A 26,680-nucleotide genomic window follows, 5' to 3' on the forward strand; every position below is an offset into this window, starting at 1 on the left:
TACTGTTGCAGGAACTGATTGGCAGTTGGATTGTTGGCTTTCCTTGTAAGCCCCACCAATAATGGATGTGTTAAAAGAAAGGGAGAAGGGGAATCATTTACCACCCTCAGTGAGAGTCCAGCCACACACACGCTGCTCGCACCTACAACCTTGTGAAACGAGTGGGGAACAACTGAAGCAGTAATATAGAATGAGATCAATAGTGCTTTTAGAAATGACAACTGGCAAGCCAGGGAGGCTAAACAATATCTTTCCTTCTCCAAAGTTCATCAAAATCAGCCAGGACATCCCCTGTAGTCCTGGGTCCTGAAGTATGGTTTTCTATACAAAGAACCCCCAGAATCCATCATGGGTCTGGATGCTTAGTCACAGTTTGTCCCAGACATCAGCAATCACGGCCAGCCAAGAGTGAAATGTTTTCAAACACAACTGATGAGAGTGAAAGTTAGCTGCCAGTTCATGGCCCTCCAAAGGCAGCAGTGATGCCAGACTGCTATCTGTGAGATGTTTCCCCATGCTCTTTCTTCCTAATAGGGGAAAACCCAGAAACCAGGGGAAGTCCTGGAATGGTGTTAGGAGAACACACTAAATAAAATGTAATAGCTTAGATTTTTTGGTCTCCTGACAAGAGATACTGCTGGTCAAATACTAAGGTAATATCTTCTGACACTGAGTCTTAATTCAGAGGTGCTTTATTTTCAAGTCATTTACACTAAGGGTAAGGCTTCTCAGAATAAGTGAAGTACACATTGGCTTTCCCATTATTCTTTCTTCTTAGTTTCCTGGAGTAATTTATTTTTTTAGTTAGTGTCCTTTTGCTAGAGGACAGACAGCACACATGGAAGCATGCAAAATGCAAATGCATTGATCACTGAAGGTGGGAAGTAATGCGGTTTCCTCAGGAGAGATTCCTGGGCACTATGTGCCAGGATCTCAGACCCATAGGTGATGAACTCAAACTCTTTCTAGAACCCACTTTCTCTATCATGTCAGGGGACTTGGGTTGTGTTCAGCTCCCAAGGTCTCCAAGGTCTCATGGGGGGGTGCTATGAAATCAAGTTAAACCCTTGTCTGTATTGCTTCTCAGCCCAGGCAGGTCTTCGGGTAGCTGCTCAGATATCTCCTGGCACTGCACTCTCCATCCACCTTAAGCACCTGTGTGTCCTAAGATGATGCCTGGTTATCCTCCAAACACAAAGCCCACATGGACCAGGGGCTGTGTCCTGCTGAGACAGGAGCATTTCCAAGGCAGCCGTGTCTGCTTATACCATTCATGTAGAGTGACATAAATTAAATGTCTTCCACTATCCAGGCACATACACACAGAGAAAATATGTAAAATGCAGTGTGTCAAGTCATGTTTTCTTTGTCTTTAAGCTTCCTTGGCTATCAAGCTTCAACATATTTATAGTTTTCCCTCCCCCCTCCTTTTTGGAAAGCTTGGAATAGTCCCCTTGAGTTCAAAACACGATTGAAAATGGTTATATCTTACAGTGTCCTACCCTGCCAAAACTATCTGCACTTCTGCATACAGCTTAGGGAATTGTGTGTATTTTAGTTCTTACTACAGCCAAGGTCATATGCACTCTGCAGTGCGTTGGAGCCTGCATCCTCCCTTCATTTCCCTGGATTCTGTGGCAGGATGGTGGAAATTCTCCAGTATAATCAGACAAAACTGGGGAATATTGATAAATTAAGTCTGGAATTGAACAGCTCTTTGCCTGGTTATTTATTTTGGTGTTCTATTTAGTGCATTCTGCATGGCCTTCACAGCACCAGGTTTTCCTATGCTGCAAGTTTTGTTAGTGACAGCTTGCAGTGATCTCCTGTAAAGCTCTCTTGAGGAGAGCTGGAAAGATTAGCAACTGGGGAAGGAGCAGCTGAGGACGGGGCACAGTGGAAGCATCCAAGTCAGCCAGAGACCCTGCCGTTAGTGCATGTGGTTGGTGGATATTTCTCCTGAATGCATTGGCAGCCCTGGCATCTACCTGGCAATCATTAGGTTCCAGAGTTAATCTGTTGTTGCTGTAACGAAACCTTCCAGAGCTGCCAGGGTGGCTGCAGGCTCAGGCATACCTCACACACTCACCCACTTTGGATTTCCAGGGCTTCCTCTGCACCCTTCACTCCTTTAACACATTTATGTATTTGGAGTGCACTGTTTAGGTAGGGGACATATCCCACAAAAAAATAGCTGCCACATCACAAAGATCACGGCACACGCCATGTTTTCCAGTGGCCACAAGCAAGCCCCGAGGCGAGGCCACCTCAGCTCCCTGTTGTGAATGGAGAAGCGTCACCTGGTGGGCTGTCAGAAACCTGGCCGTGGCCACGGTGAGGGTGTCAAGGTGGCTGGGTTAAAATCTCTTCCCCCTCCCTTCTGAGTGCAGAAAAGAGCACCTCCTGAGATGGACCGTGGCTTAGAAATGGCTTCCCTCTTCGTCGCACTTTTTTCCGTCCCTGTGTGGCCTGCTGACTCCTGGAAGGGTTCCCACACGTCCTTCCCCCTCTGCAGGTCCTCACAGCTCCAGCTGCAATTAGACCTGCGGTCTTCAGAGTTATTCTGAGATCTTGCAGCGGTGGGGAAAGTGCTGGCAAAAAAGTGATGTTGTATTATTATCATCATCATCAACGTGCTGAAAGGTGCAGCTGCTTTCCCTTTGTCTATTAAAATCATTTCCATGTTTCATGCACAGGAAACAGAGAAAAAAGTTGCATGACCGCCTTCGGCAGAGCTTGCGTTCAGAAAGGAACAATGTGATGAACATGGCCAACGGGCCACACCACCCCAACCCGCCGCCTGATAACGTCCAGCTGGTGAACGTAGGTTTTACTGCCCACATTTCAACCTAGGCTTCTAGTGCTATAGCAAAGCTCACCCCACAGATTTTAAATTTCTACCTGCCACAGGCTCGTGACTGAATTCTTTTGGCTTTCTCCACCCAAAACCAATTATGGACTTTGCAAAACATATGCAGTAAAATGAGATACGTTTCTGCAGATGGACAGTTTACTGGGGTGTGTCTCGGTGTTGCAGCTGTGCCTGTGGATCTAGTACACCGAAAGCAAGAAAATTACCTCAGAAAAAAAATGCTAACAGCTCTACAGCAGGGCTTAGCGCTGTAGGGATCAATTTCTTCAAACACACATGTCTTGCTCTTCCTACCGCCCTTGGCCTGATGGTTGGTGGGTAGGGACAGCCCCTTTGAATCAGGAATGTGACATTATGAGTTCAGGGGTAAAAGTCTGAATAAAGATCTCGCCTGGACAGTAGCAGTGGCTGGGAGACGGGGCTGAAGTAGATACTCCACCAGCATCCCCCAGCCATTTGTCAGAGCAGAGAGTTACTCTTCAACTAACCCCTTGGCCAAGCCCCTTGGCCTTCATGGCTAGGGCTCACACTGTCTGTAGCTGCTTCCACCTGTCCTCCCTTTCCCAGAGAAGCCTGCTGCCTGGAGGGAATGTTGGCTTCCTGCCACCTCAAGCCATCACCACTCTCCTGCTCCACGTATTCATGACAGCTCATTGCAGGGGTGAGCCCTGGCTCTGCTAAGTCAACGGCAGCGCTCACACTGACCTTGGTTAAGGCCGAGACGCCTTTTCAGAAGAGCTCAGCTTCCAATATTTCCCCTCAAAAGACCTAAATCCATGGTCAGATTATTAAGAGAGGGGAAACTAGGATTCCCCACTGAGCAGAATGGAGAGTCCTACCAGTGACAGCATTGCAGGGGGAAAAGCTGTGTGGGAGGCTGGGCACTGCACACCTCCAGTCCCATCTCAGGAGACTTTGGCCCCTTCCACAGATCATCCCCTGATGAATAGGTCTGCCCTGGTGCTGCATCCATGGGCACTGAAAATAGCCATTTCCTGCCCAGATTCTTACCCTGCAGAGAACAATTGCTACTGCTGACTACTGACATCTTCTCCATCAGAGAACAGTATTTTTGATGTGTCTAGGGGGGCTGCCTTTCCAGGTCTCTATCCATTTGGACCTTGTTAAATACATATGTTGTTTATAGCCTGATTGGCATGCAGTCCTTTGCTAATTTCCTCATTTGTTTCCCCCTACTTTGAGTTTAGATGGGGTATGTATGCAGAGGTGTACAGGAACGTGCTCAAATATGCCAGTGTGGTTTCTGCCTGTATTTAAGTGACAAAGTTTGTGCTTTGGCATATATGAAAAACTGCAACTTAGTGGGGAGGGGACAGGGATTGGAAGTCATATCTGCAAATGTGCTGTGAATTACAGTTTGTAAACCTGGGGTTTGTCTGGGTTTTTTCAGCAGTACGTTTCAAAAAATGTAATCTCCAGTGAGCATGTCATCGAGCGAGAAACAGAGACCTCATTTTCTACGAGCCACTACACCTCAACAACACATCACTCCGTGACAGTCACCCAGACACCCAGCCACAGGTACTGGTGGGGGAAGGCAAACAGCCCCTCTAATATCTGTTCTGTTGCAAAACCGAAAAGATGTGTGAAAAAACAAACCCAGAAAAATCTATGCTTCCTTCATAGTGTTTTCATTTAAAGACTAACATTATTTGATGTCATGTTACCTAAGTAATCATCTTTCCAGGAATTTGCAAAGATCTTTATTGAGTGAGTGTCATTCCAATACTTTTACAGTGAATTTTAGTATATGTAAAGTGTTTAGTAAATGTAAAATGTTTAGTATATGTAAAGTGGTGACTGGAAGGCCCATCTTCCCTCTCCTTTTATCCACACATACAAAATCGTCTTGGTGCATGTGAATTCATACAAGTAGTAAAACTCTGCAGCCCCAGTTACCAACCTGAAGGTTACGCTGCACATCTCGAGCAGCAACAGAGCCCTTCCTCTCCCCTGGCTAAATTTCTGCTTATCTGTTTGCCACCAAAGCACCCTCTCACGCTCCCCTTCCTTCTTTTCCTTTCCTGGTTGCTGCTCTCCAGCTGGAGTAATGGCCACACTGAAAGCATCCTCTCTGAAAGCCACTCAGTGCTCGTCAGCTCCTCCATGGAGAACAGCAGGCACACCAGCCCAGCAGGACCCCGGGGCCGCCTCAATGGCATTGGTGGTCCACGGGAAGGCAACAGCTTCCTCCGGCATGCGAGAGAGACCCCTGACTCCTACCGAGACTCTCCTCACAGTGAAAGGTAGGACACACCACCTCGTTGCTTTCAGCTGGCAAGACCAGGTGTTCCCGGATGGTTTCAAAGCTTGGGAGCACAGGAGGAAACTCAACAGTGCAGCTGTTCATGTAGGGCATACATCGCCTCATTTATAGAGGCAGAGAGCTTGGTAGTAGTTTAAAGTCTACCAAAAGAATTTCTTCTCTTCTTGCCTCTGCTGGATTTATTCCTAATAGCCAGCAGCTCACATTTGGATAAGCTCCACTGAAGTCGTTTGTCAGAAATTTCCGCTGTAAAGTAAAAACAGATCTTTGCCTAATTACCAGTTTCTTAGGAGAAGCAAGTGAGAAAACGGAGGGGTTTTGTGAGACACAAAAGGTGGGGAGAAAGCCACATATTGATTCATAGGAGGAGGACTCCTAAGCAATATAGGAATTCTGCTGCCACCTGCTTTCTGGGGGATTCCAGCTCCTAAACACGTTATCTCCTTCAAAAATTCCCTTGACACTTTATTAAATAAAAGCAAGGAACACAAAGTGCAAGACAGAGTAACCCAGGTTGTTATTAAATCAAGAGTGGTTAGAAAGAAAGATGGCAAGGAATTTTCCAAGAAAGTAATTTTTTCTCTGAAAAGGCTGCTTCATCAGAACCTAAGGTCTACCTTGAAAAGCATCAGTTGCAAGAAAACTTCTGGTGAAAAAGTTTTCTCAGCTTTAGGCTAGGATTTTACCTCCAGAGCATGGGATCACTTCCCAAAAGGAAGACTGAGAAGAAACAAGACATTTAAAGATAGCTTTTTCTCCCAACAAACAGAGGCAGAAGAAAAGGAAGACAAAGGGTTACTGGACCAATTCTCTGCGCATTGTGAAATCACAAGGGATTTGATCTCGTGGGATGTCCGTGATGTCAAAAATGCAGCCAGGCAATCCCGAAGGAGACTGAGTTGTGTAGGAGACAAATTGCGGTTTCCAGAAAAATTAATGTGCAAGTACAGCAAAAGCCGTTTCTGTGGTACTCCCTCTGCTACACAAAGAACAACTGGTTAGCAGCAGGATAAGGCATCACAACTGAGGGGTGTCTAAATAAGGCCTGTATGACCACTAAGGATAGTGAACTGTCTCTCTTCTTATAACAAAGTTACCTGTTATTTACCATGGAATTTAACTTCTAGATATGTGGCTCACAAGGCACAAACAGACATGGCCCTGATCTGGCAGAGCACTTTAACAAGATCAACTTTTAGTCATGCAAGTAGCCCCGATGAAAACAGCGAGATTACTCACTGGGCTAGAGCTCAGCATGTGCTTAAGTGCTTTGCTGGACCAGGACCTATAGCAGTAAATACTGCATTGTCTCCTGCCTGGGAACCATATGGGACGCATGGCCACACACCCACCGACGGCGAGCATTACAGCTCTGTATATTTGGGCATCTGCCTGTGAGAAGTAAAGGTCCTTTGCACTGTCTTCCCACATTGCCTGTGACACCTGGAGCATCATTCTGATATGAGCTGTTTAGATTTTTGCTGGGAGGAAGCAGGAGGGAAGGAGTGTGTGTCTTTCCATTTCAATAAGAAGAAAGAAGGCATTTCATCAATTATTGTGTTTCTTGAAGATGATGCTACAGGTGAAAAGCAGCAACTTTTCTGTGATAATTCACCAGGCATGTGCCTGAAAAGACCATGAATTTGGAATGCAGAAGATAGTTCCCTGGGCATTAAATTGGGCCTCATCTACTTTTAGCAAGCAGGAAATACATGGCAGGTTATTTCTGAGATGGATTGCTTGTATGTGTGTGTATATAAGGGCGAAAATGAGAGTTATTTGCAACTAAAAATGACTCTAAAACATAAAGGAATGTATGAGCTGACAAATTACTTCCTGAAGCCATCAAATGTTGCTGTGCTGTGAATTGGTAGATCAAGGCCATGCTCCCTCCACCTTCCAGTCCCCAGCTACTTCACAATTTTGAAAGGAAATAGAATAGATATTTATGAGGGTTTCTCTTGCTTTACCCCATGCTTTTGTTGTATCCCATGCCCTGACACCTGTTTACATGAGCAGAGGTCCCAAGAACCTATATTTCAGAAGGTCCTTAGCCGGCCTAGAGGAGAGAAGATCAAAAAGCACCATCTCTGCAGGAAAGGCTGGACTCCATGATGAAGTTGGCAGCACGTAACTAGTTAATGCTTGTTGGCTGGCCGTGGATACGCTCTGATCCCCTTTCACTGAGCCAGCATGGTTTATCTCTTCTTGGCAGTGAAGCTGAATAAATCTATCGCTGTTTAACCTTCCTTTCGGGATGGGCTAGAGCTGCGTGTGTTTGGCTCCCATGCCTCAGCTCACGAACAGCAGCTTGTTAGCACTGCCCCATTACGGTGTGGGGGAATACACCAGAAATGTGTCAATGCACAAAGACCCCGGTACGGGTAACTTGACACTGATGGGAGTGTGAACCATACGCTGAAGACATTTTACTAACTTAGTGTGTTAACTGAAACAGTTTAGCTAAAATCCAGTGTGTCAAGATGTACGTCCAACACTGTGCCAGCTGGGGAAGTAGAAAGGCTTCAGTTTTTCATACAATGCCTATTTAAAAATGTGAAAGGGATGAAAGGAAAAATAAAAGAGTTATTTCATTCATCCAATGCATAAACCTATTAATTGTGCTGGCAACCAACTTGATTAATTCCCATGCATAACTCTAGTTTTGTTTTTCTTTCTCCTGTTCCTCAATTGAATTAAATTGATGCACCTCTACTGGAACCAATTTACTCCACTACACATGAGTTCAGGATCTGTCCTGGTTTCTTTTGTCCAATAACTCTTTTTTAATCAAGTGTAATATGTGCAACTGAGTCATATATTGGATAAGAAAGTTGAATTTAGATTTATTTTAGTAATTTCAGGTTCGGATAAATAAATCACTAATGAAAAACTAAATAACTTCATCAATCATAGCTATATAACTTGTCTCAATGGGCCTGTGTAAGAGATGAAGCTTAGAAAGATTTTGAATTTGGACACAGATGAAATTCAGGCAGGTGAACTTAGGATAAGAATAAAACCGAAGCCAAACTATGCAAAATGTCATGCTGGGCACTGCGCCTTTGATCAACAGGTTTCAGGCAGAAGATCCTCACCTGGCATGAATCTGCACAACCTCATAGCATCTCATGGAGCTCCACTGAGTCAAACCAGCTGAGGCTCCCGCATTTTTTGTCCTCTTCCTTTGGGCCAAGCACTGTACTGGCACCTGAGCTTTGTTTTCAGAAATCACCTTTGACCACTACCCTTTCCACAGAAACTTATGAAGGAATAGCGGCAAATTATGTAGAGAAATCATGAGCGCTAGGCCAGACAGTCCTCTCTGTTAGCATTTATTCCCACATGACAACAAATAACGCTCCATGTTTCTTTCCAGATAGATCTACCAGCCAGGGTAGATAGCATCCAAGGAGCAGAGCAGTGTAAAGCTACTGGAATGGTGCTGCAAACCCTCCTCTGACTACCCCCAGTGATTAAATTTAGCAGAACCTGGCTCTAGTTTTTGTCCAAACTTTGCTTTCCTCCTTAGGCTGAGACAGTCTGGTTGCCAGAAGAGGGTGATGCCCCAAGAGGACTGTCCCTCAGTTCCCTTCCTTTCTCTCCTTCTGTCTGTTTGTGTGCACCCCAGGTTCTGGTCAACTCCTGCCAGAAGTGCAGCACCCGATTTCCTTTTGAGAAAATACTTGCAAATGCATTTTGTTTTTGGCAGCCCCCCAGTCTCTGAATCCCATTCCTGGATTCATTCCAGGAATTTATTCTGGCAAATAATTTACAGTATCTCCATGGCTCTTCTGAGGCAAACAGACCTGGGGGCTTTGCTATGCTCCTCCCGCTGTTAGGGTGTTTTTCTCCGGAGTCCCAGAAGTCAGCAGTTTTATAGGATTAATAGCAGCAGGAAAGTTTCCCTGGTAGCCCTGTGTGAGGATGCTGGGGATCTTAAGGCATCCCTGCCTTTTCCCTCCCAGCCCACGAGAGCAGCTGTGTTCACATCACCACCACTCCTGTGCTCGCAACCTTTCCCCATCTCTTTTCTTCAGGTATGTCTCAGCTATGACTACACCAGCTCGCATGTCACCAGTTGATTTCCACACTCCAACTTCTCCCAAGTCCCCCCCCTCCAAAATGTCGCCACCAGCTTCCAGCTTGACCATCTCCGTCCCTTCAGTGGCGGTGAGTCCTTTCATAGAAGAGGAGCGACCACTGCTCCTGGTGACCCCACCACGGCTACGTGAAAAGTACGACCACCACCTTCAGCAGTTCAACTCCTTCCATAACAATGCCACCCATGAAAGCAACAGCCTGCCACCAAGTCCTCTGCGGATAGTGGAGGATGAGGAGTATGAGACCACGCAGGAGTACGAACCAGCACAGGAGCCTCCAAAGAAACTCACCAACAGCCGGAGGGTCAAAAGAACAAAGCCCAATGGCCACATTTCCAGCAGGGTGGAAGTGGACTCTGACACGAGCTCTGAGAGCAGCAGCTCTGAGACGGAAACCGAAGATGAAAGAATAGGCGAGGATACACCGTTCCTGAGCATACAGAACCCCATGACGACCAGTCTGGAGCCAGCCGCTGCCTACCGGCTGGCTGAAAACAGGACTAACCCGGCAAATCGCTTCTCCACACCAGAAGAGTTGCAAGCAAGGTTGTCCAGTGTGATAGCTAACCAAGACCCTATTGCTGTATAAAACATAAAACACATAGATTCACATGTAAAACTTTATTTTATATAATGAAGTATTCCACCTTTAAATTAAACAATTTATTTTATTTTAGCAATTCCGCTGATAGAAAACAGGAGAGGGAAAAAAACTTTTATAAATTAAATATACGTATGTACAAATGTGTTATGTGCCATATGTAGCAATTTTTTACAGTATTTCAAAATGGGGAAAGATATCAATGGTGCCTTTATGTTATGTTACGTTGAGAGCAAGTTTTGTACAGTTACAATGATTGCTGTCCCATAGTATTTTGCAAAACCTTCTAGCCCTCAGTTGTCCTGGCTTTTTTGTGCACTGCGTTATAATGACTGGATGTATGATTTGCAAGAATTGCAGAAGTCCCTCTGGTCGCTTGTTGTAGAATCCCCAGATCAAAAAGCCCTGTAATGGCACTCCCCCCTACCCACCCCACCAGAAATACACACACACAGAGAAAAAAAAAGAGGAAAAAAAAAAAAAGCTGAAAAACAACAAAAAATATTTTCTTCTATAAGAAGTTTTATTTGCTTTCCGTATATGAAATGAGTTTTGTCTGCTCTCTGCCAGCCAAAAGGTTTGCTTCTTTAAGCACTGGGATAATAGTAGATCCAACAGCATGCTACTATTAATTACAGCAGGATAACAAAAAAAAAAAAGAAAAAAAAAGAAAAAAAAGCCAACCTGCATTAAATAATGTTACATATAGAAAGAAAGTAATACTGTGATTTTAAACCAAATATATTATTAATCAGAGGTCAGCTTGTAATCACTAGGAGCTGCCATTTCATTATTTTCCAGATATTAATTGTTCTAGTTATCCCTTAGAAAATGGGTTTAGGTTAGCTGAGGCTTTGAACCCAATACTCAATTAAAAAAAAAAAAAAAAAAAAAAAGGAAAAAAGAAAAAAAAGAAAAAAAGACAAAAAAAAGATTTATATTAGTTTAAGTTAATGGGGCAAATATAGCGGATATCTGTAACCAAGCAAGGAAGAGATCTAGCTGGAAAACAAATGCCACTAATAAAAGTGCAATCAGTTTTCACCTCTATTTTTTAATGTTGATTTCTAATAGATGATTTATCCTTTTGTTTCCTCTCAATTTTCTCCCCTTTCTTCTCCTCCTCAGAAAGAACCCCGACAAACTTCTAGCAATACCTTGTTAGAGTTGCTGTTGGAGTAAGGGTTACTCTTGGACACAGAAATGTCTTTCAGGGAAGAACTGATTTGCTGACTCATTAAAAAGTATAGACAAGTAGGAAGGACATAGTGGAAGTATGGAGTTTGTTTCTACTTGCCTTTATTGACTCCATTATTTGGGCTGAGAGAGGCAAGGCTGATGCAAAAGCCCATTTACAATGGCAAGCACACCATGTGGATTACAGCCACAGTGTGCATGGCTATTTTATATCAGTGTTTAGATAGCCAGTGATGGCCTTGAAGTCTTTGACTAGTAATGAACAAGGATGCTGTCAGTGCTGGAGCAGTTGCATCCATTCAGACAGAAGCAAATGGCCTCTTTTGCACTGAATTCCTATCAGTTTAGTCAGGGTCTCTCTGCCTCTTCTCTTCTTTTGATTTCTGTTGTGTGTTCAGTTGGCACAGCATAGACTCAGGATTGATGTGGAAAACAAATGTTTTTCCTAGACTCCGGGGATTCTGAAAATGAGAACATATGTTCTACAGGTATTACTGAACTTTAAATAAGAGCCATGTCAAGAGAAAAGGAATTTCAGCCAAACTACACTCATCCTTTGGGCCACATCGTGGTCCCAGTTAAATGAAGAGAAATAAGTTAAGGAAATTTTGTGAGATGTAAACCTGAAGAACTAAAGTTCCTCAGTCAATTGTTCAAGCATATGCTTATGCTAATCCCGGCAAAAGTTATCTTCAGCATGTGCTAGACTCCCATTGATGCATCCAGCGCATGCATAAAGTTAAGCATACGCTTAAGAGTTTTGCTGAACAAGGTGTCCAATTGATTTGAGACCTGAAAGCAAAGTCTAGTAAATAAAGCTGTTTATCAGGATGATAAAAATCAGTGAGTTGCTCACTGTATAAATCAACAACATCACATTAGTAAGAACATGGGTAAATCTACCTGGCCACCAGATTCAGCAAAAAAAGAACAAAAAGCCTCAGTACAGGAAGAAGATGATGACAAAGTTGTATGCTAGGATGTTGGTGGTAGAAGCAAAAGGCTAGGAAACTGGCATGGCTTTGGGCTACGTGGTGGCTGAAATAGCACTGCTTATTTGAAAAGTCTATGGGAGATGGCAAAGTTTGTCAAATACGTTATGTCTGGATTTAAGTCCCCTTTGCTGTTTTTTCCCTAGCTGGCATGTACTTGAACACACTTTGCCTTTGCAGACTAAAACAAAAGCTCTCTACAAATTCTAGATACCATACACTCATTTTCATCCCTTTAGTCATGCCTATTTATCTGCAGTCCCGTGCAGCAGAACATCCACCTCCCCAGTAACTCTGCAACTCAGTAGCACAGAGGGCCAGGTGGGCTTTCCTGATGCAGACCACCAGTTTCCAAAGGATTTGCACTGCTGAGTTTCCAGAGGCACTTAAAAATCTGTTCTTTCAGTAAGGTCTCTGATACTGCAAAGATCTTACAGGACAGATAAGACAGAAAAAGGATGGAAGAGGAACAAGAGATTTGCCCAAAAATCACCCATTTAGTGGCAGAATAGAGATTATAACACAGGTCTTCTGTAATCTCCTCCAGTATAGATCATCCACAAGGCCAGCTCTCGTTGAAGTGTCTGTGATAGCCCGGACAGATTAATCAGGATGGAAAGGGAACTTGCCTTGGGGTAAATTATTTGAGTACTAACACTGTTATTATAAAGGGCCAGTATAAAACAAAGGAGCAACTGCATGCTTGGGAGCTGTACACGTGAGATTTATTTGATGTAGGTCTCGGGGAAAATGTCACACTTCTTCTGTTGCAGTGCCTCAAAGTCAAAGTGTTGTGTAGTCCCTGCTCCTCCTCTGCCTGGTACATATAGTAGTGTGTTATAGAGTATGCATGAAATTGGGCTGGGGACTTCACATGGACCTAAGAACAAGAAAATACAATTGGGGATATGGCTGCCTAAGCCCTTAGGTCTTTGGGGAGACCCCAGCCTTACAGCACAATTCATGCAACAGCAAGATACAGGAGTTGCCCTGGCTTGGCACTCACAGAAGTGGGAGCAGGACACGGTCCCTCACCTCTGGACTTGCTTGTAGCACACTGTGAGGGTGCTCCACATCAGCCAAGTCCACACCCCAAAGTTAGCAAATCTACATGGCCACAGGTTCTGCTGGCAGACTGCAACCAGCTCCTGCTGGCCAAGGGGCTGGCGACTGCAGCAGCACGGAGCAGAGCCAGCAAGTGCCTCCGGGAAAGGCCAGCTCCCCTGTTGGGGATATTCGCTTCATTAACCAGACCTCTGAGCTAGGCAGTCCCAGCACCCTTGAGCCATCACTGTGTAACCCTTGCCAACTTCTGGCTGAAAGTCATGGCAAGGAGAAATGTACTTTGAAGGGGGAGGGGGAAATATTCCAGTGGTGGCAGAGTTGTTCAGATTGTCCTGGTTTCTTTCCATGTCATTTAACTTGAGCCGTGAGTTTTCCCTGCGTATGTGTTTATACGCAGGAATTATTCCAGGATAAAAAGCTTCCTTCAGGGGTCTATAGCTGGGATATGTTGTGCACAACCTGGCACAGCCTGCCTGTTCAGCTCGTGTAAATCATTACAGCTCCACAGAGATTCTCATGTAACAGAGAAAACCTACTCCCTCATCTTGGCCCAGCTATTCCCTTCCTCACTTGAGCCACCCCAACACTCCCAGGTTTAAGAGATCAATCACTGCCTTTATCAGGGAAATGGAAAAGCTCCTTCTCTTTCCAGTCCTCCAAAACAACAACACTGCATCTCCCTGCTTCTCTCACACACATTGCAAGCAGTTTCCTGAGCATCCAGGACAGCAAACTTGCATCCCCTCAAAGGGCACACTTCTCAGCCTGTTGAACACTTCTTGGCCCTGCAGTGTGGCTACTTACCATCAGCTGGGACTTACTTCTAGTAAGAAACAAAAAAAGCACCTATGAAATGCTGCAGAGAAGGGCAGACAAAGAACATGGCCAATTATCATCATTTGTAACTCTCTATTCTATTGTAAATACATCTTGTACATACTTGGATGTTTTCATCATTTACTGTCTTTATGGATTATGTGTTAAATGAGACTCTCTTAGTTTATTGTGTAACACTGTAAATAACATAACGTCCTTTATTATTTATGCATAGGCATCTAACACGCGGAGAAAGTTATCCTCATATTATTTTAAGATATATGTCAAAAATATGTTGCATTTTTCTTTTTGCTTTGAAAAAAATTGTAATATATCCTCTTTTTCCCCTCTTTTCCTTTAAAAGAAAAATGAATGCTAATTTATTGTTCAGGAGAGAAAGGGGATGTAACTGAAAGGCAAACTGTTCAAAGAACATGCTATGGAAGCCACAAGCTACTGATAAACTAAAGAATTTATTATCCCAAATACAGCAATAAGTAATTGTTGATTTATTAAGGTTTTGTTATTCATTTTCAGTAAAAGAGGTGCTGGATTAAATTGTTTATGTGTTGTACTGGCCCAGCTGCTCAGCAGACTGTGTCAGGTCACTAGCCACCATCTTTCTGGATCCAAAGAGTGTTGTAAAGGTCTTGTTCTGTCTTTGTGGGCCACTGTTCCCTGAGTTTATGACCTGCCCCTATGGAGGTCTTTGACAGACACTCTTGTTCCTAGGTACAAGATTTTTACTTTCTTAAATTAGAATTATTAGCTTTACCCTGACCATTACTACTCAAGGTGGATGAGGGATGGTGGGGAGCAGAAATGACACAGTCTTGGGTCTGCGAGAGCCTACTCTACAAAAATGTCACCTCACTGCTCAGTAACAGTCAATAAAGCAAATCAGATACTAGGAATTATTAGATACCATCACCACGCCACTCTATAAATTCATGATTTGTGCAGATTTCAACACGAGTGGTCCTCTGGTCTTCTTATCTCAGAACAGGAATAGTGTAACGGGGAAAGGTTTGGAGGGCAACATGAGTAAACAAATATCTGCAGACAGTGAGGTCCGGAGGGCACTGAGTGGCCTAGGGCTCATTAGTCTGGAAGAAAGGACAGCTGAGGGGAGGTATCACAAAGGTCTATGGAAACATAATTATCTTGTAGAGGGTAGGAAAGACTGGCTGTTCAGTACCTCCTCCAACACAATAAATTGAGTTATGAATCAAAACTACTGGGCACCATATTCAGAAATATGTGGCTCTTCATGTAAGGTCTAGGGAACTTGGAGAACTCTTTGCTGCAAGAGGTTGTGGACTGTAGAAGTTTCCATGGGTTCAAGGGGGATCCGGACTTTAGACAGTAATCCAATGAGAATTACTACATCCACGTACTCCACATCAGATGTGCGAAATATCTGAGCTGAAAACGTGGAAGTTAATGAGGTGGAAATATTGTGTATACTTGCCCTGCTCCTACCCTTCCCCATCTATCTGCCACTTCTGGAGAGCGGGCAGGGCTGTCATTACATCATATTAGTATGCAAAGCCATTTGCTATTGACAAGCATGAAAGAAGAGGAGGAAAGCTAGGAGGGAGCAAAGGAGGGAGGAATGCAGCAAAGACATCTTGGATGTGTTTCACATCCATTTGTTCCCAGGCCTGGTAGAAACATGGAGGGAGGGAGGAAGGAAAGGAAGGAAGGAAAGGAAGGAAGGAAGGAAGGAAGGAAGGAAGGAAGGAAGGAAGGAAGGAAGGAAGGAAGGAAGGAAGGAAGGAAGGAAGGAAGGAAGGAAGGGAGGGAGGGAGGGAGGGAGAGAGGAAGGGAGGAAAAGAGGGAGGGAGAGAGAGAAGTGTTTTTTCTGTCACCCTGTCTCCCCCATTCTCAACACAGAGAGTGAAGACCTGGTGGGCTAGTCAGACCTCAAGACAGGTTAAGTTCCCCTGGGACAACTTCCCTGTCTTGCCATTGCATGTAGAGGGATCCTGTATTTGGCAGTCTGGGTGCTTAGGCTATTTGCCTCACCTGAATGTCTTAGTTGGGTAGGGCCCTGTCACCTCAGAGCAATCCCAAGCCAGCATACCATCGCACAGTACTACTACTGAGGAAAGGAAGATGCTCCTGTATCTTCCACTGCAGGCTGTTGAAATCGAAATGGGATGCTTTGAGAAGCCAGTCTCCTCCTCAAGCGTCCCCACTGGCCTTTCTTGGGTGGGAGAGAAAGGTAGGGGATTTCTGAAGCAATTAAGTACCATAAGAACCACTCAGAGTCAACAGGACCTCACCCCACATTTGACACAGACCAGAGTGCTTCAGGGAACACATCCTTGTGCGTCCCAAATGCCTGTCCTTGCAAAAACATTGTTTGTCATTCCATGCTGTCTTTAGCCCATTGTCTCTCTGCCAAGCTTCTGCCTCTGCACTTCTCCACAAGGTCGGGAAGCAGATGGCCTCAGGGAACGCTACAGGAAAAGCAAGCAAACCCTTCTCCTCATTTCTGCAGCCCACAGCTGGGTATGCTCTTAGCATGCCAACTCCACCCAGTTATGAGCACATGATTTGGATGATGCATTCCCCAAGTTATTTCTCTTTGTCTCTGCTACAGCTGATGGGAAGAAAACTATATCAAAGGCCTCAAGATGTTGCAGCTACGCACAGGTGTATAGCCCAAGCAAAGCAACATGGACTGTGCTTAGCTTATGAGCCTGAGAACTCTTCTTTAGTGACATCAGACCCTTGGCAACAGCACTCGGAACCCTTCAGGGCTATATCTCTTGGCAGCATTGAGAAAAAACAACACAGAGTCTTCGGGATTTTTGATCCCAGAGTGTTCCTTGTACCTGATGCTATGACCTTTTCCTGGAGTCATTACAAAGTAGCCCTTATTAGAAAAGTTCTACTGATTGCAAAATTTTTCCCTATGTCTCCAGACTAAGTGTGGCAGGGCAAATGTCACAAATCAGTCGTATGTTCCTGATGCCCACATTTCCACCCATTAAGACAAGGACTTAAATTTCCACATATCCCAGCAAGGAAGAGGTGGAACATGATCGGGCTGATGCACATCTAGGAAGGCTGCCATATCAACGATGTTGAGGACAGTATGGCTGTCTCCACCAGGGGTTACTTAGAGCTCTGCACTTTCTAAGCATTGCACAGATTATCTGAGCCTGAGACAAAGCCATCAGTATGAACAGAATGAATTCCTCTTGAAAGCTAGACCTCACTCTCTAAGACTTTAGGTCCAGTAGGTAACCCAGCACCAACTTAAATGGCAGTTGCTGTTTCCATTTTCTTTCTTATCCTTGAGGACAGCAGATTTACCTGCACTTGATGCGATGTCCTGGGAACTCAGGAGAGAGGAACTGTGGTAGCAGTGCATAGAAACCACACGAAGTAAGGCCAGCTCTTCTGATGACAGCAACAGAGGAGGTGGCAAGGGAGTCAGTGCAAGGTTACATGTTCATCAGTTGGTAGGGAGTACAGTGATTGTTAATAACTGATGAAGTCATTACTCTGATAATGGCCAATTTGGAACCAAGCTTCAGAAGCCAAATATTGTGTGGGAGGTATTTTAACTTACCCTGCACATTACTGCAGACAATTGGGTGATGTGTTCACTATGTATACACACACATACAGTCTCCCAATTTGCTGTAATGATTTCCTGATGTTCAGTGCATGCTCAGTCACAGGAAAGAAAAAATGGCTCACCAAGGCCCTGTAGCAGCTGCAAAATTGCCTACATCCAAGAGGAAACACCTTTCGCACAACAAAGAGGGGAAAATGAGGGCAGTATTTGACCTGTACAGCTGTGGAGAGATGGAAAGGGAATATCTCTTGCTTACCCAATTGGACAGGCTGGATCACAGCTTGCAGAGGAGCCTTCACAAGGCCACAACTGAGAAGGGACTGTCAAGGCGGAGGACTGAGGGGACTCAGACTAGGGTCAAGGATAGCAATGTATCTCTCATTTCATTGAAATAACCCTAGACAAAGTATTCATCCCAAACAGAAAGAGAGTCACTGAAGATGCCCAAGTAATGGGTCTTGGGCCCTCTATATGTGGCAGTGAGAGATACTCTCCAAAGAGCAATTCTCATCCCGAGCCCTGGCTCTTAGGATGTTCCCATCTTGTCCTTCACCTTCTCACCCTAAAGACCCAAAGCTGAGTGTGAGGTAAGTCAGATCCTCCACAGAAATAGACAGTAATCTGCTGAATGTATATGAGGAGACTCAGATACCTGCACCTACAGCATCATTCCTGGAAAAAGCAACGTGAACTACTAGGGCTGTGAAAGCAGTAAAAGCAGTAATCCAAAACTATAAGACATAAAGGCCACAGTATGAATTCAGGAACCTGCAATTCAGCATCCCGTTTTAAAACCATCCCCTAGTAAAAGCTCTACAAAACAAAATAATACTATTCTAGTGATACATGAACCTTTTTATTCATTTTAAAGAAGCCCTGTAATTCTGACATCTTAGCATCTGCACAGACCATCTTACCATATTCAACTAAAACATGCAATATTTATCTAATGGCTAATGGTTATGAAATAAAGTTCAAAGTAATAAAATTCCAAATAAGAACTGGCAGACCACAGCTATCTTGTGTCTGTTTTATAATCAGCAGTTCAGTTGTCATGGTACTAAATCACAAGCTCCGGGTCATACCAATGAAATAACAGAAAGGAACTCTTATACTGTAGCTCATATTACTTTCATTTCCAAGTGCCAGCTTCCTTCAAATAGGACTTACATGGCCTGTTACAAACAGCTTTACCAAATCCAAAGAGGAAATTATGATTGCTGAAATCCAGGTAGCAAATCTGAAGTCCAGGTAACCTGAAGTCGTTAACATGATTGTCTTCAGAGTAATTCTACCCTCAGCCCTTTCCTTCATTTGGCTGCCCGATATAGTCCAGAGCCTATCTGAATATTTCTGTGACTCTCATAGTTAGTTAAAATTGCCATTCTAGGACTTCAGATGAGTCAATCATGGTATTTTTACGAACCTTCACTTGCTGTCCTGGAACTTGTGCAACCCAGAAAGCCAACTGTATCCTGGGCTGCATCAAAAGAAGCGTGGCCAGCAGGGCAAGGGAGGTGATTCTGCCCCTCTACTCCACTCTGGTGAGACCCCACCTGGAGTGGGGAACATCCAGCTCTGGAGTCCTCAGCACAGGAAAGATATGGAATTGTTGGAGTGGTTCCATAGGGGGGCCACAAAAATAATCAGGTGTGGAGCACCTCTCCTACAAGGACAGGCTGAGAGGGTTGGGATTGTTCATCCTGGAGAAGAGAAGGCTCCAGGGAGACCTTATAGTGGTCTTCCAGTACTTAAAGGGAGCCTACAGGAAAGATGGGGACAAACTTTTTAGCAGGGCCTGTTGTGATAGGACAGGGGGGAAAGGCTTTAAACTAAAAGAGGGTAGATTTAAGGAAGACTTTTTTTACAATGAGGGTGGTGAAATACTGGAACAGGTTACCCAGGGAGGTGGTAGACGCGCCATCCCTGGAAACATTCAAGGTCAGGTTGGAAAGGACTCTGAGCAATCAGATCTAGTTGAAGTTGTCCCTGCTCATTGCAGGGGAGGTTGGACTAGACGACCTTTAAAGGTCCCTTCCAAACTATTCTGTGATGCTATGATTCTAACTTCACTTGACTGACAAGTGCTCTAGTGGCTCAGCAGCAGAACAGCTCTCAGTTTGGTCCCGAGGTAACTGCAATAGGTTCTCAGCTGCAGGAGAACAGCATGCTTGCTGCTCCTTCTTCGGTATTTCAGCAGGATCACATCACCAATGTCAGCACGTAGTTCCAGGATGTTCTTTGTAAATATTTTTGGTTGGTTGAAGATCTAAAAGGTCTGAGTTTGTCTGTTTTCCACCACTTTCCCACATGCATGTACCACATCTTTCAGATTTAAGGAAATGGAAAGAGCTTTTTAGGGGGAGCGGAACAAAGGGGGTGCTATGAGGTTCTGTTTCAGGAGTAAAAGATAAACAGCTTTGCCATTGAGCCTATATTTAGCTTTGTTACACTCAGTGAGCAAAGTATTATTCATTGCAAACTGAGATGATGGGAAATGTGCCATACTGCCTGAGGAATACAGTGATGCCGATCTGCAGAGCAGAGGCTGAAAACCGCTTGCAGTTAAGGAGTGGCACCCAGAGACCTGTCTGACCTGGGAGCTCCAAAAGTATTCAGAGTATTACTCTAATAAGGCAGCCATCTGCGTGCATTGCAGTGCGTCATGCCCTAGGCATGTGTGGAGGTTTCAAAGGTCAGCCATTCTTGGCTGCAACTTGCTTTCAGGGGCGTTAAGTGCTCCCACTCTGGCAGGGAAGCCCTTGGCTTGAAGACACCTACCCAGGGCTTTCTTCCTGAAGCCAGTGAGGAGACCCAGGATCTCAGCAGTGCTCCTTCCAGCCCAGAGAAGGAGGAAACAAATGCACAGTTTGACTTGCTGTATGTTGGCCTGAAACCAGACACTGTGTCAATACTCTGCTATGACAGCTATGGTAGTGAGAATTACTTCAGAAAAGAAGCATCCGGTGACTTAGAAGCTGAACAATCTCTTGCACCAATGAGCAAATGTTTTCCCTGATTTTCTTGGAGGGGTGGTGGGTGGGAGCTGAGATGATGAAGTGCAACAGAAACTTTCAGCCTGCAGGTTGGGTTAGAGTCCTTCAAAGCCCAGGGGCACAGACAGCACTTTGACAGCAGATGCTCTCACCCACTACCAACATGGGGCCTCAGCTTGCTCCTGGCGGCAAATGCTCTGCAGCCTCTTCAGGAGAGGAGGGCGGCTGGTTTAAGGAGTGCTCTTGCTCGGTGGCTGAGGTTGACACAACAAGGTCACAACCATCCTTGTACATCCAAACAGTGACACGAAGTGTCCAGTGACTGTAGTTGTGCAACCAGCTGCTCCATCCACCTGTAGATAAACACTGTACCTATGTGGCAAGAACTTGCTGGATATTCTCCGCTGCCTGTGCAAGATGTTTATTTTGCCTAAGGCACATAACTGCACTCATCCACATGTAAACTCTCCCGGAGGACTCAGTAACTCTAAAAGGTCTGTTCTCCCTGTGAGAGTCCCCAAGACCTTGCAAGCTGGAATCCCTCTAAGGGGAGAGGCTATCCCCTTTGCTGATGATAGCAAAGTAGCAGTGACAGCAGCGAGCCTAGCATGCACTGGCCACATGGCTACTTAGCTAGGCTTCTGAAAAGATTCTGAAGTGCAGATCAAGCTCTCTGCTGTGGTAGTTAACACTGACCTACCAGCTTGGCTATGCCTACGTGAACAGTGGGAAGGTGTTCAACAGTTAACATTTCCAGGAATTGCTGATCTATCTATATGGCTAAACATGGTGGTCCTAACTCACACTCTTGTACTGAGACTAGTAAATTACCCACCATCCCTGTCCCAAATATATCTGTCTCACGCAGTCCAAGTACAAAATGACCCATGTTGTGTATGCTGAATCCTGCCTCTTTGGGACAGCCTTTTCCACTATCGCATTAAACAGGAGAAATGCCTGAGGTCAGATTCCATAGGAGGGGCTTGGGGAAGTGCAAAAGCTCTAAAGTAGTTGGGTAAAGAGAATCCTGCTTATGAATCATTAATGCTTTCATGCCTCCCCACAGAAAAAGTTGCTCGCTTTTAACAAAGAAATGAAGATAACTGGGTTAAATGCACAGAGTCTTCACCCCTACACTTCCCAGGAGAAACTTTGCCTGCTTTTCTTGGTCTTTGAAGAGTAATGACTTGCCCTGGTGGAGAAAAACCTTCTACAACGATTGTAGCCCTCATTTGCATGTGCTGATTAGCCTCAATATCACCATAGTTTCGTTGTGCAGATGAGCACTCTGCAGCTTCTCAAAAGATAACAAATGTTCCTGCCTCGATTCACAAAGCCGCAAAGGCTTGGAAATGGCATGAATAACTGCTCTGCTAATAGCAATCACTACTGCAATGACTGGGATTAAAATAGGATTGCTGCTCTTAATGCACATGACAGTGATAATGTCACAGTACTGTATAGTACGTAACCTTTTTATAGCTGAAGTTTGTTACTACTAACATATTTTTGGGTTCTGCCTCAGCTAGTTTGCATGAAGTTTCAGCTGCAAATGACATATATTTGGAGTATGAAATACCTGTCCCATGCAACGCCCCCATCCTTGGAAAGACCCTGGGACAAAAATGCATCTGAGCCTGGTGCTGTTAATAGAAAAGGAGAGAAAAATGTCTCAAGGCCACTGCTGGCAGCTGAAACACAACAAAGTTGTTTGGAGTGCTCAGTAATACGGTTTGGTTCTGTTCAATGATGATAGGTGCTCAGAAGATGACTTTTTGGGTGCATATGATATAGGCCATGACCAGCTTCAAAGACAAGAAGCAAAGAGCATCTCTCTGCTGCCTAGGAAGCAGAGATTCCTATGGACTGCCTAGGAGGTCTGCTTGGACTTCTCCCTGTGGAAGAGGGCAAGAAGTTGACCAGCAGTGAGTATTTAGGACCTTTGGGGAACGAAGGCAGGAACAGTTCAGAGGGCATAACTGGAAAGGAGTGGTATAAATTTCTTGCTTATGAGAAGGAGTAAGAATCCAGCATAGCTATAACACTTAGGTACACCTCACGCCTGTTAGGGACAGCACCACAAGCCTTTGGGATGAACAGCTGGGAGTTGCAGCTCTGCTTTGAGCCCACACGTGGTCCCCATTCCCTTAAAAACTACATGCTCCCGCCAGACTGCAATGCCCAGGGACAGGAGAAGCTCTTTGTTTCTTGAAGTTCACAGAAAGTCTATTCTAGAGTGGCTGTGTGCAGCAGTCATCTTTCTTGTGTCTCCTAAGCTAACAGGAACACCTTCCTGGTCTTCAAGAGCAAGTACTAAGAGGAGGAAGAAAACCAATGGGACTGTTGAATTATCCAGCTCCATAAGGTCGCAGGCTGTTGTTGAAGAAGCGGACGGTACTTGCTCCTCCATTGCAAACAACAGTGCACAGTGGCTAGAAACAGACCAGTAGAAGTTACCCCTGTGCACACAGGACTGGAGGCAAATAGACATGAAACTAATAGTGCCATTCAGTTAGCATGGGAGCCTACTACATGGCGGGGAGAGGGCTGCTTGCCTCCTGAAAAGCTGAGACCATCCCTGGCAGAAATAAAATAACAATGGATTTCTGAAATTACTGGTAGTATGGTTCCAGAAACTGGAGCCTTTCCTCATTTACTCTAAGAATGAAGGAAGACTGACTTAACTGATTGGCTGGGGCATGTTTATGTGGTGGTCATCTCACAAATCCCAGGCACTGTTCCAATTAGCAGGCCTGTGCGATGTCTGAATTATGCTCATTAGAGCATTCTTGTGTTCTTGCTGCTCTGACTTTTCCACACTTCTGAGTAGAAACACACTCGTCTTCCAAAACAGCATGTAAGTGCTGAGCCTAATCCTCAGTCTGATGTTTGTCCTGGTTACCGTGTGTCTGCATTCTACCCTGGCCTCAGAGAGCAAAACCACAAACTGCTAGAAAACAAAGTGTTGTTTCTTGCACCCAAATGGGGACAAAGTTTTTCCTTTTGGTCTTTTGCCCGTCTAATTCTTCTTCTCCGAGATCACAGCTTAACTCCTGGGTGGCTGCAGACAGGGGCACCTTCCCATAATGACATTGTTCCGGTCTTGCCATGCTTCATCCAGCTAATACAGCTTTTGGCTTGCAGAGGACTGAGAATTTTGTTTCTGCAGAGGGGTTAGCTCAGGTTAGTTAGATCAGGTAACGTTTGGGTTTTTTTCGCTGCCCCACAAGGACTATGGGGATTGGTAAACTGGGTTTCTCTGAGGTGTACTGTGGACTTCTTGCAAGGATTGGCACTAATTACCAGGCTGCACTTCGGCGTTGCCAGTTTTGTCACTTCTTCAGTTGCCACAGTCTGTAGGATCTGCCATGCCTCAGCCCAGAGGCTCATCTAGGCTCTCACGGACCACCATCTCACTACAGCTGTTCATAGGTGGAAAACAAATTGGTGTATAGCGCTGGAGAGACCTCTTATGCTAGCAGCAAGGAAAGGAGTTCTCCACCTGAACAGAACCTGTGCATTTCTGGGACAGGCACTGTACAAGGTGAAGATGGACCAAAGTAGACAGGTTCTTCAGAGGCCCACCTTGCCCCTTGGCCATCTCTGTTGCTTTCACAGTTAAGACCCTACATTACCTGTGTCCCCCCAGGTACTGAACCAGCCCCTTCTCACAAGAAGGTACCCAGCAGCATTTATATCCATACTAGTTGTCGTAGCTATAATTATTAAAAACTGTTATTTCCATTAACAATCTGACCCACATAAGGTGACAAGCTGGGGCACGCTGCCCTACAGCACTGGCACTCTATTGCTTCCCTACCTCACCTTGCACCGAATGGAGCTGAAAGTCCCTTGTTCCATAACTGTTACAACTTTTTGATTGAAAACATATCTTAAAGACATACCTGCAAAAGGAGGTACCTCTAAGAGTTTGTCATTTGAAACTGCACTTAGAAAAGGAAAATATAAAGGAATTAATCATGTTGAAATGCATCATCTGGTTTCTTTTTTAGTTGGTGGTCCTGAGTTACTTTCTGGTTTCTTCTATGCAATTGTAAGAGAAATAAAAGACACTTGTGGAAGTGTGAAATAGCCTAAACGAGGTAAAAGTCAAGAAGGTTAATTAATTTTTTTTTTGAGTCAATTTGTGCATTGAAGTGCAGTCCCTCAGAAAATCTACACAAGCTGTGTTGCTGTAGGCAACAAGAGTAAGGCAGAAATTGATCAGATTTCTGGTCTCACTTTAATGGTGATCTATCCTATCCAGTGCTATTCATGCATTAAAAAAGTTGTGGTAAGGGGCAGGCAAAGTCAATTTCATATTAAGAGCACTGAAGGCTAAATGAATGCAGTAGGGAAGGGTTTCCAGTAGTTATGGACAAAATAAATGGGAGACCAGGGTATAGTCTCAGTTGCCCTTTAGGGCAACTAAGTCCCTATAGCCCCTTGATTCTTTTTTATGCAGGAAGGTACCTAGTCTTTGAACAGTGTCAGTTGATTAATTTTGAGATTAAAGGGATCTGGCAAAAACATCTGTGACATCTCCATTGTTTTACCTAGTTAGTAGGTATAATAAATCTTTTCTTTTGTGTATTCCCTAAGTGGCATGGTCTCAACTGCATAAACGCAGGCAGCGCACATATCGAGATATGGGCTGTGCAAATGATTCAGTACAACTCAGTTATGCTTAGGCCATTATCAAAGCTCTGCTTCCTTCAAGGTCTCATTAAAAAAGGATGTGCTGAAAGGAGGCAGAGGGACTGTGAAAGGAGCTGCTAGTCCATTTAGTCACGTCAGCTTTCTCAGGCTGTTCTGTAGCAGGCAAGAAAAATTGGTTTAAGGACACTGACTCAGCTTCAGCCAAGGTATCTCTTCTATGAGTTAGCTGGAAGGGTTGAATTCAGTTATCTTCTTTAAATATGCAATTACTTGTTAGACATCCCTCCTGTCCCTGGTATAAGGAGGGATGTATCTGCTTTATCCAGCTGCATGTGCCGTGCTGTTTTGCGTCTGCCCATACTTGCTGTCTCTCTGAAAGACTTAAGGATCAGGCACTTGAAGTGGATGGGAATATTCCCTTCTGACTGACTATGGACAGCTACAGTTCTCTTCCCTTCCAGGACTGGGCCACTGGTTTGTAGCTGACAATGCTATGCCATCTGGCTCCAAGGCTGCCATATTTTATGCAGAACTGCCAGTAGAGGGGTTCCTTTTACCTCAGAGGGCAAAATTCAAGCTCACCCTAAGTCACCTCAATCACACTGAAGTCCTGAGCTGGTGCCTGGGAGAAAAATACAGTGGGCAAGCCCGGTGACAACACCCAAATGGGGCTCTGGGATGGAGAGTGTACAGTAAAGTGAAAAGGTACGTGTACTGGCCAGATAGAAGGCACAAACCCATAAATAAAGGTCAAAAAGTCTCTTGTGATGTTGACAAACCAGAAGGGCACAGAAACAGGAAATTTGCAGACATCTTGTCCACCACAACTGTCAGGCTCAGTGGGAGCGGACTCTGACTGGGTCCCAAACTCCAGCCAGTCTTACTCTGCCTTTGGGATTACCTGTGAATACCTTGCACACTGAAGGGCTGGATTTGTGCTTGCATGCAAGGCATCAATCAAACATTGGCTGTTTTGTGCAGCCCAGAGTATCAGATGGAGTACATGATCAAGTAGGCAAGGGAGACAAATTTGAACTAGAGTTGCAAAGGAAATTTTTGGCTGTTCTTATTCTTCAGCAAACCTTCAATTCCTTCTTTCAGGATGAGATCTCTCACAGAACTGGGCTTGATCTTTGGCTTCAGGGGTACAAAAGCCTCCATCTACTTGTGTGACTAGCATTTTTATGGGTGTCTAAGAGAGTGTTAACAGAAGCACAGCGTATCTGTTTAAACTATTTCAGCAGCTAGGAGAGTTACATACAGTGTCAGATATTTTTCAGACTAATCCCCGTAGCAGCTGATAACATATGGGTCTGAGCTGAAATGCTATGATGTAAGCCATGCAAAAGGCCCACAAGGCAAATTAAGCAATAACATGCTTGATGCTCTGGCATCATAACAAACCATGTTTCGTTCTAAGCGGTGCACAGTGGGAAGAGGTATTCCCTCCCCTTCGCTCTCCTTGCATTCACCCTCAGGCACAAGATGACAGACTCT

The 26,680-nt window shown here is 44.7% G+C and overlaps 1 protein-coding gene across 4 annotated transcripts in view; it reads left to right on the forward strand.

Moving 5' to 3' along the window:
• LOC128903006 (pro-neuregulin-1, membrane-bound isoform-like) overlaps window positions 1-13,761 on the forward strand; it is a 105,317-nt gene extending 91,556 nt beyond the window's left edge. For all 4 annotated transcript variants that reach the window (XM_054186840.1, XM_054186841.1, XM_054186842.1 and 1 more), the window contains 4 exons: window positions 2,697-2,823; window positions 4,284-4,414; window positions 4,936-5,139; window positions 9,200-13,761. In XM_054186840.1, the coding sequence (XP_054042815.1) occupies window positions 2,697-2,823; window positions 4,284-4,414; window positions 4,936-5,139; window positions 9,200-9,851 (1,114 nt within the window). In that variant the 3' untranslated portion in view covers window positions 9,852-13,761. The remainder of the gene's footprint in view (window positions 1-2,696; window positions 2,824-4,283; window positions 4,415-4,935; window positions 5,140-9,199) is intronic.
• Window positions 13,762-26,680: the final 12,919 nt, after the last annotated feature.

Source organism: Rissa tridactyla, chromosome Z, assembly GCF_028500815.1.
Source record: "Rissa tridactyla isolate bRisTri1 chromosome Z, bRisTri1.patW.cur.20221130, whole genome shotgun sequence".
Lineage (NCBI taxonomy): Eukaryota > Metazoa > Chordata > Aves > Charadriiformes > Laridae > Rissa > Rissa tridactyla.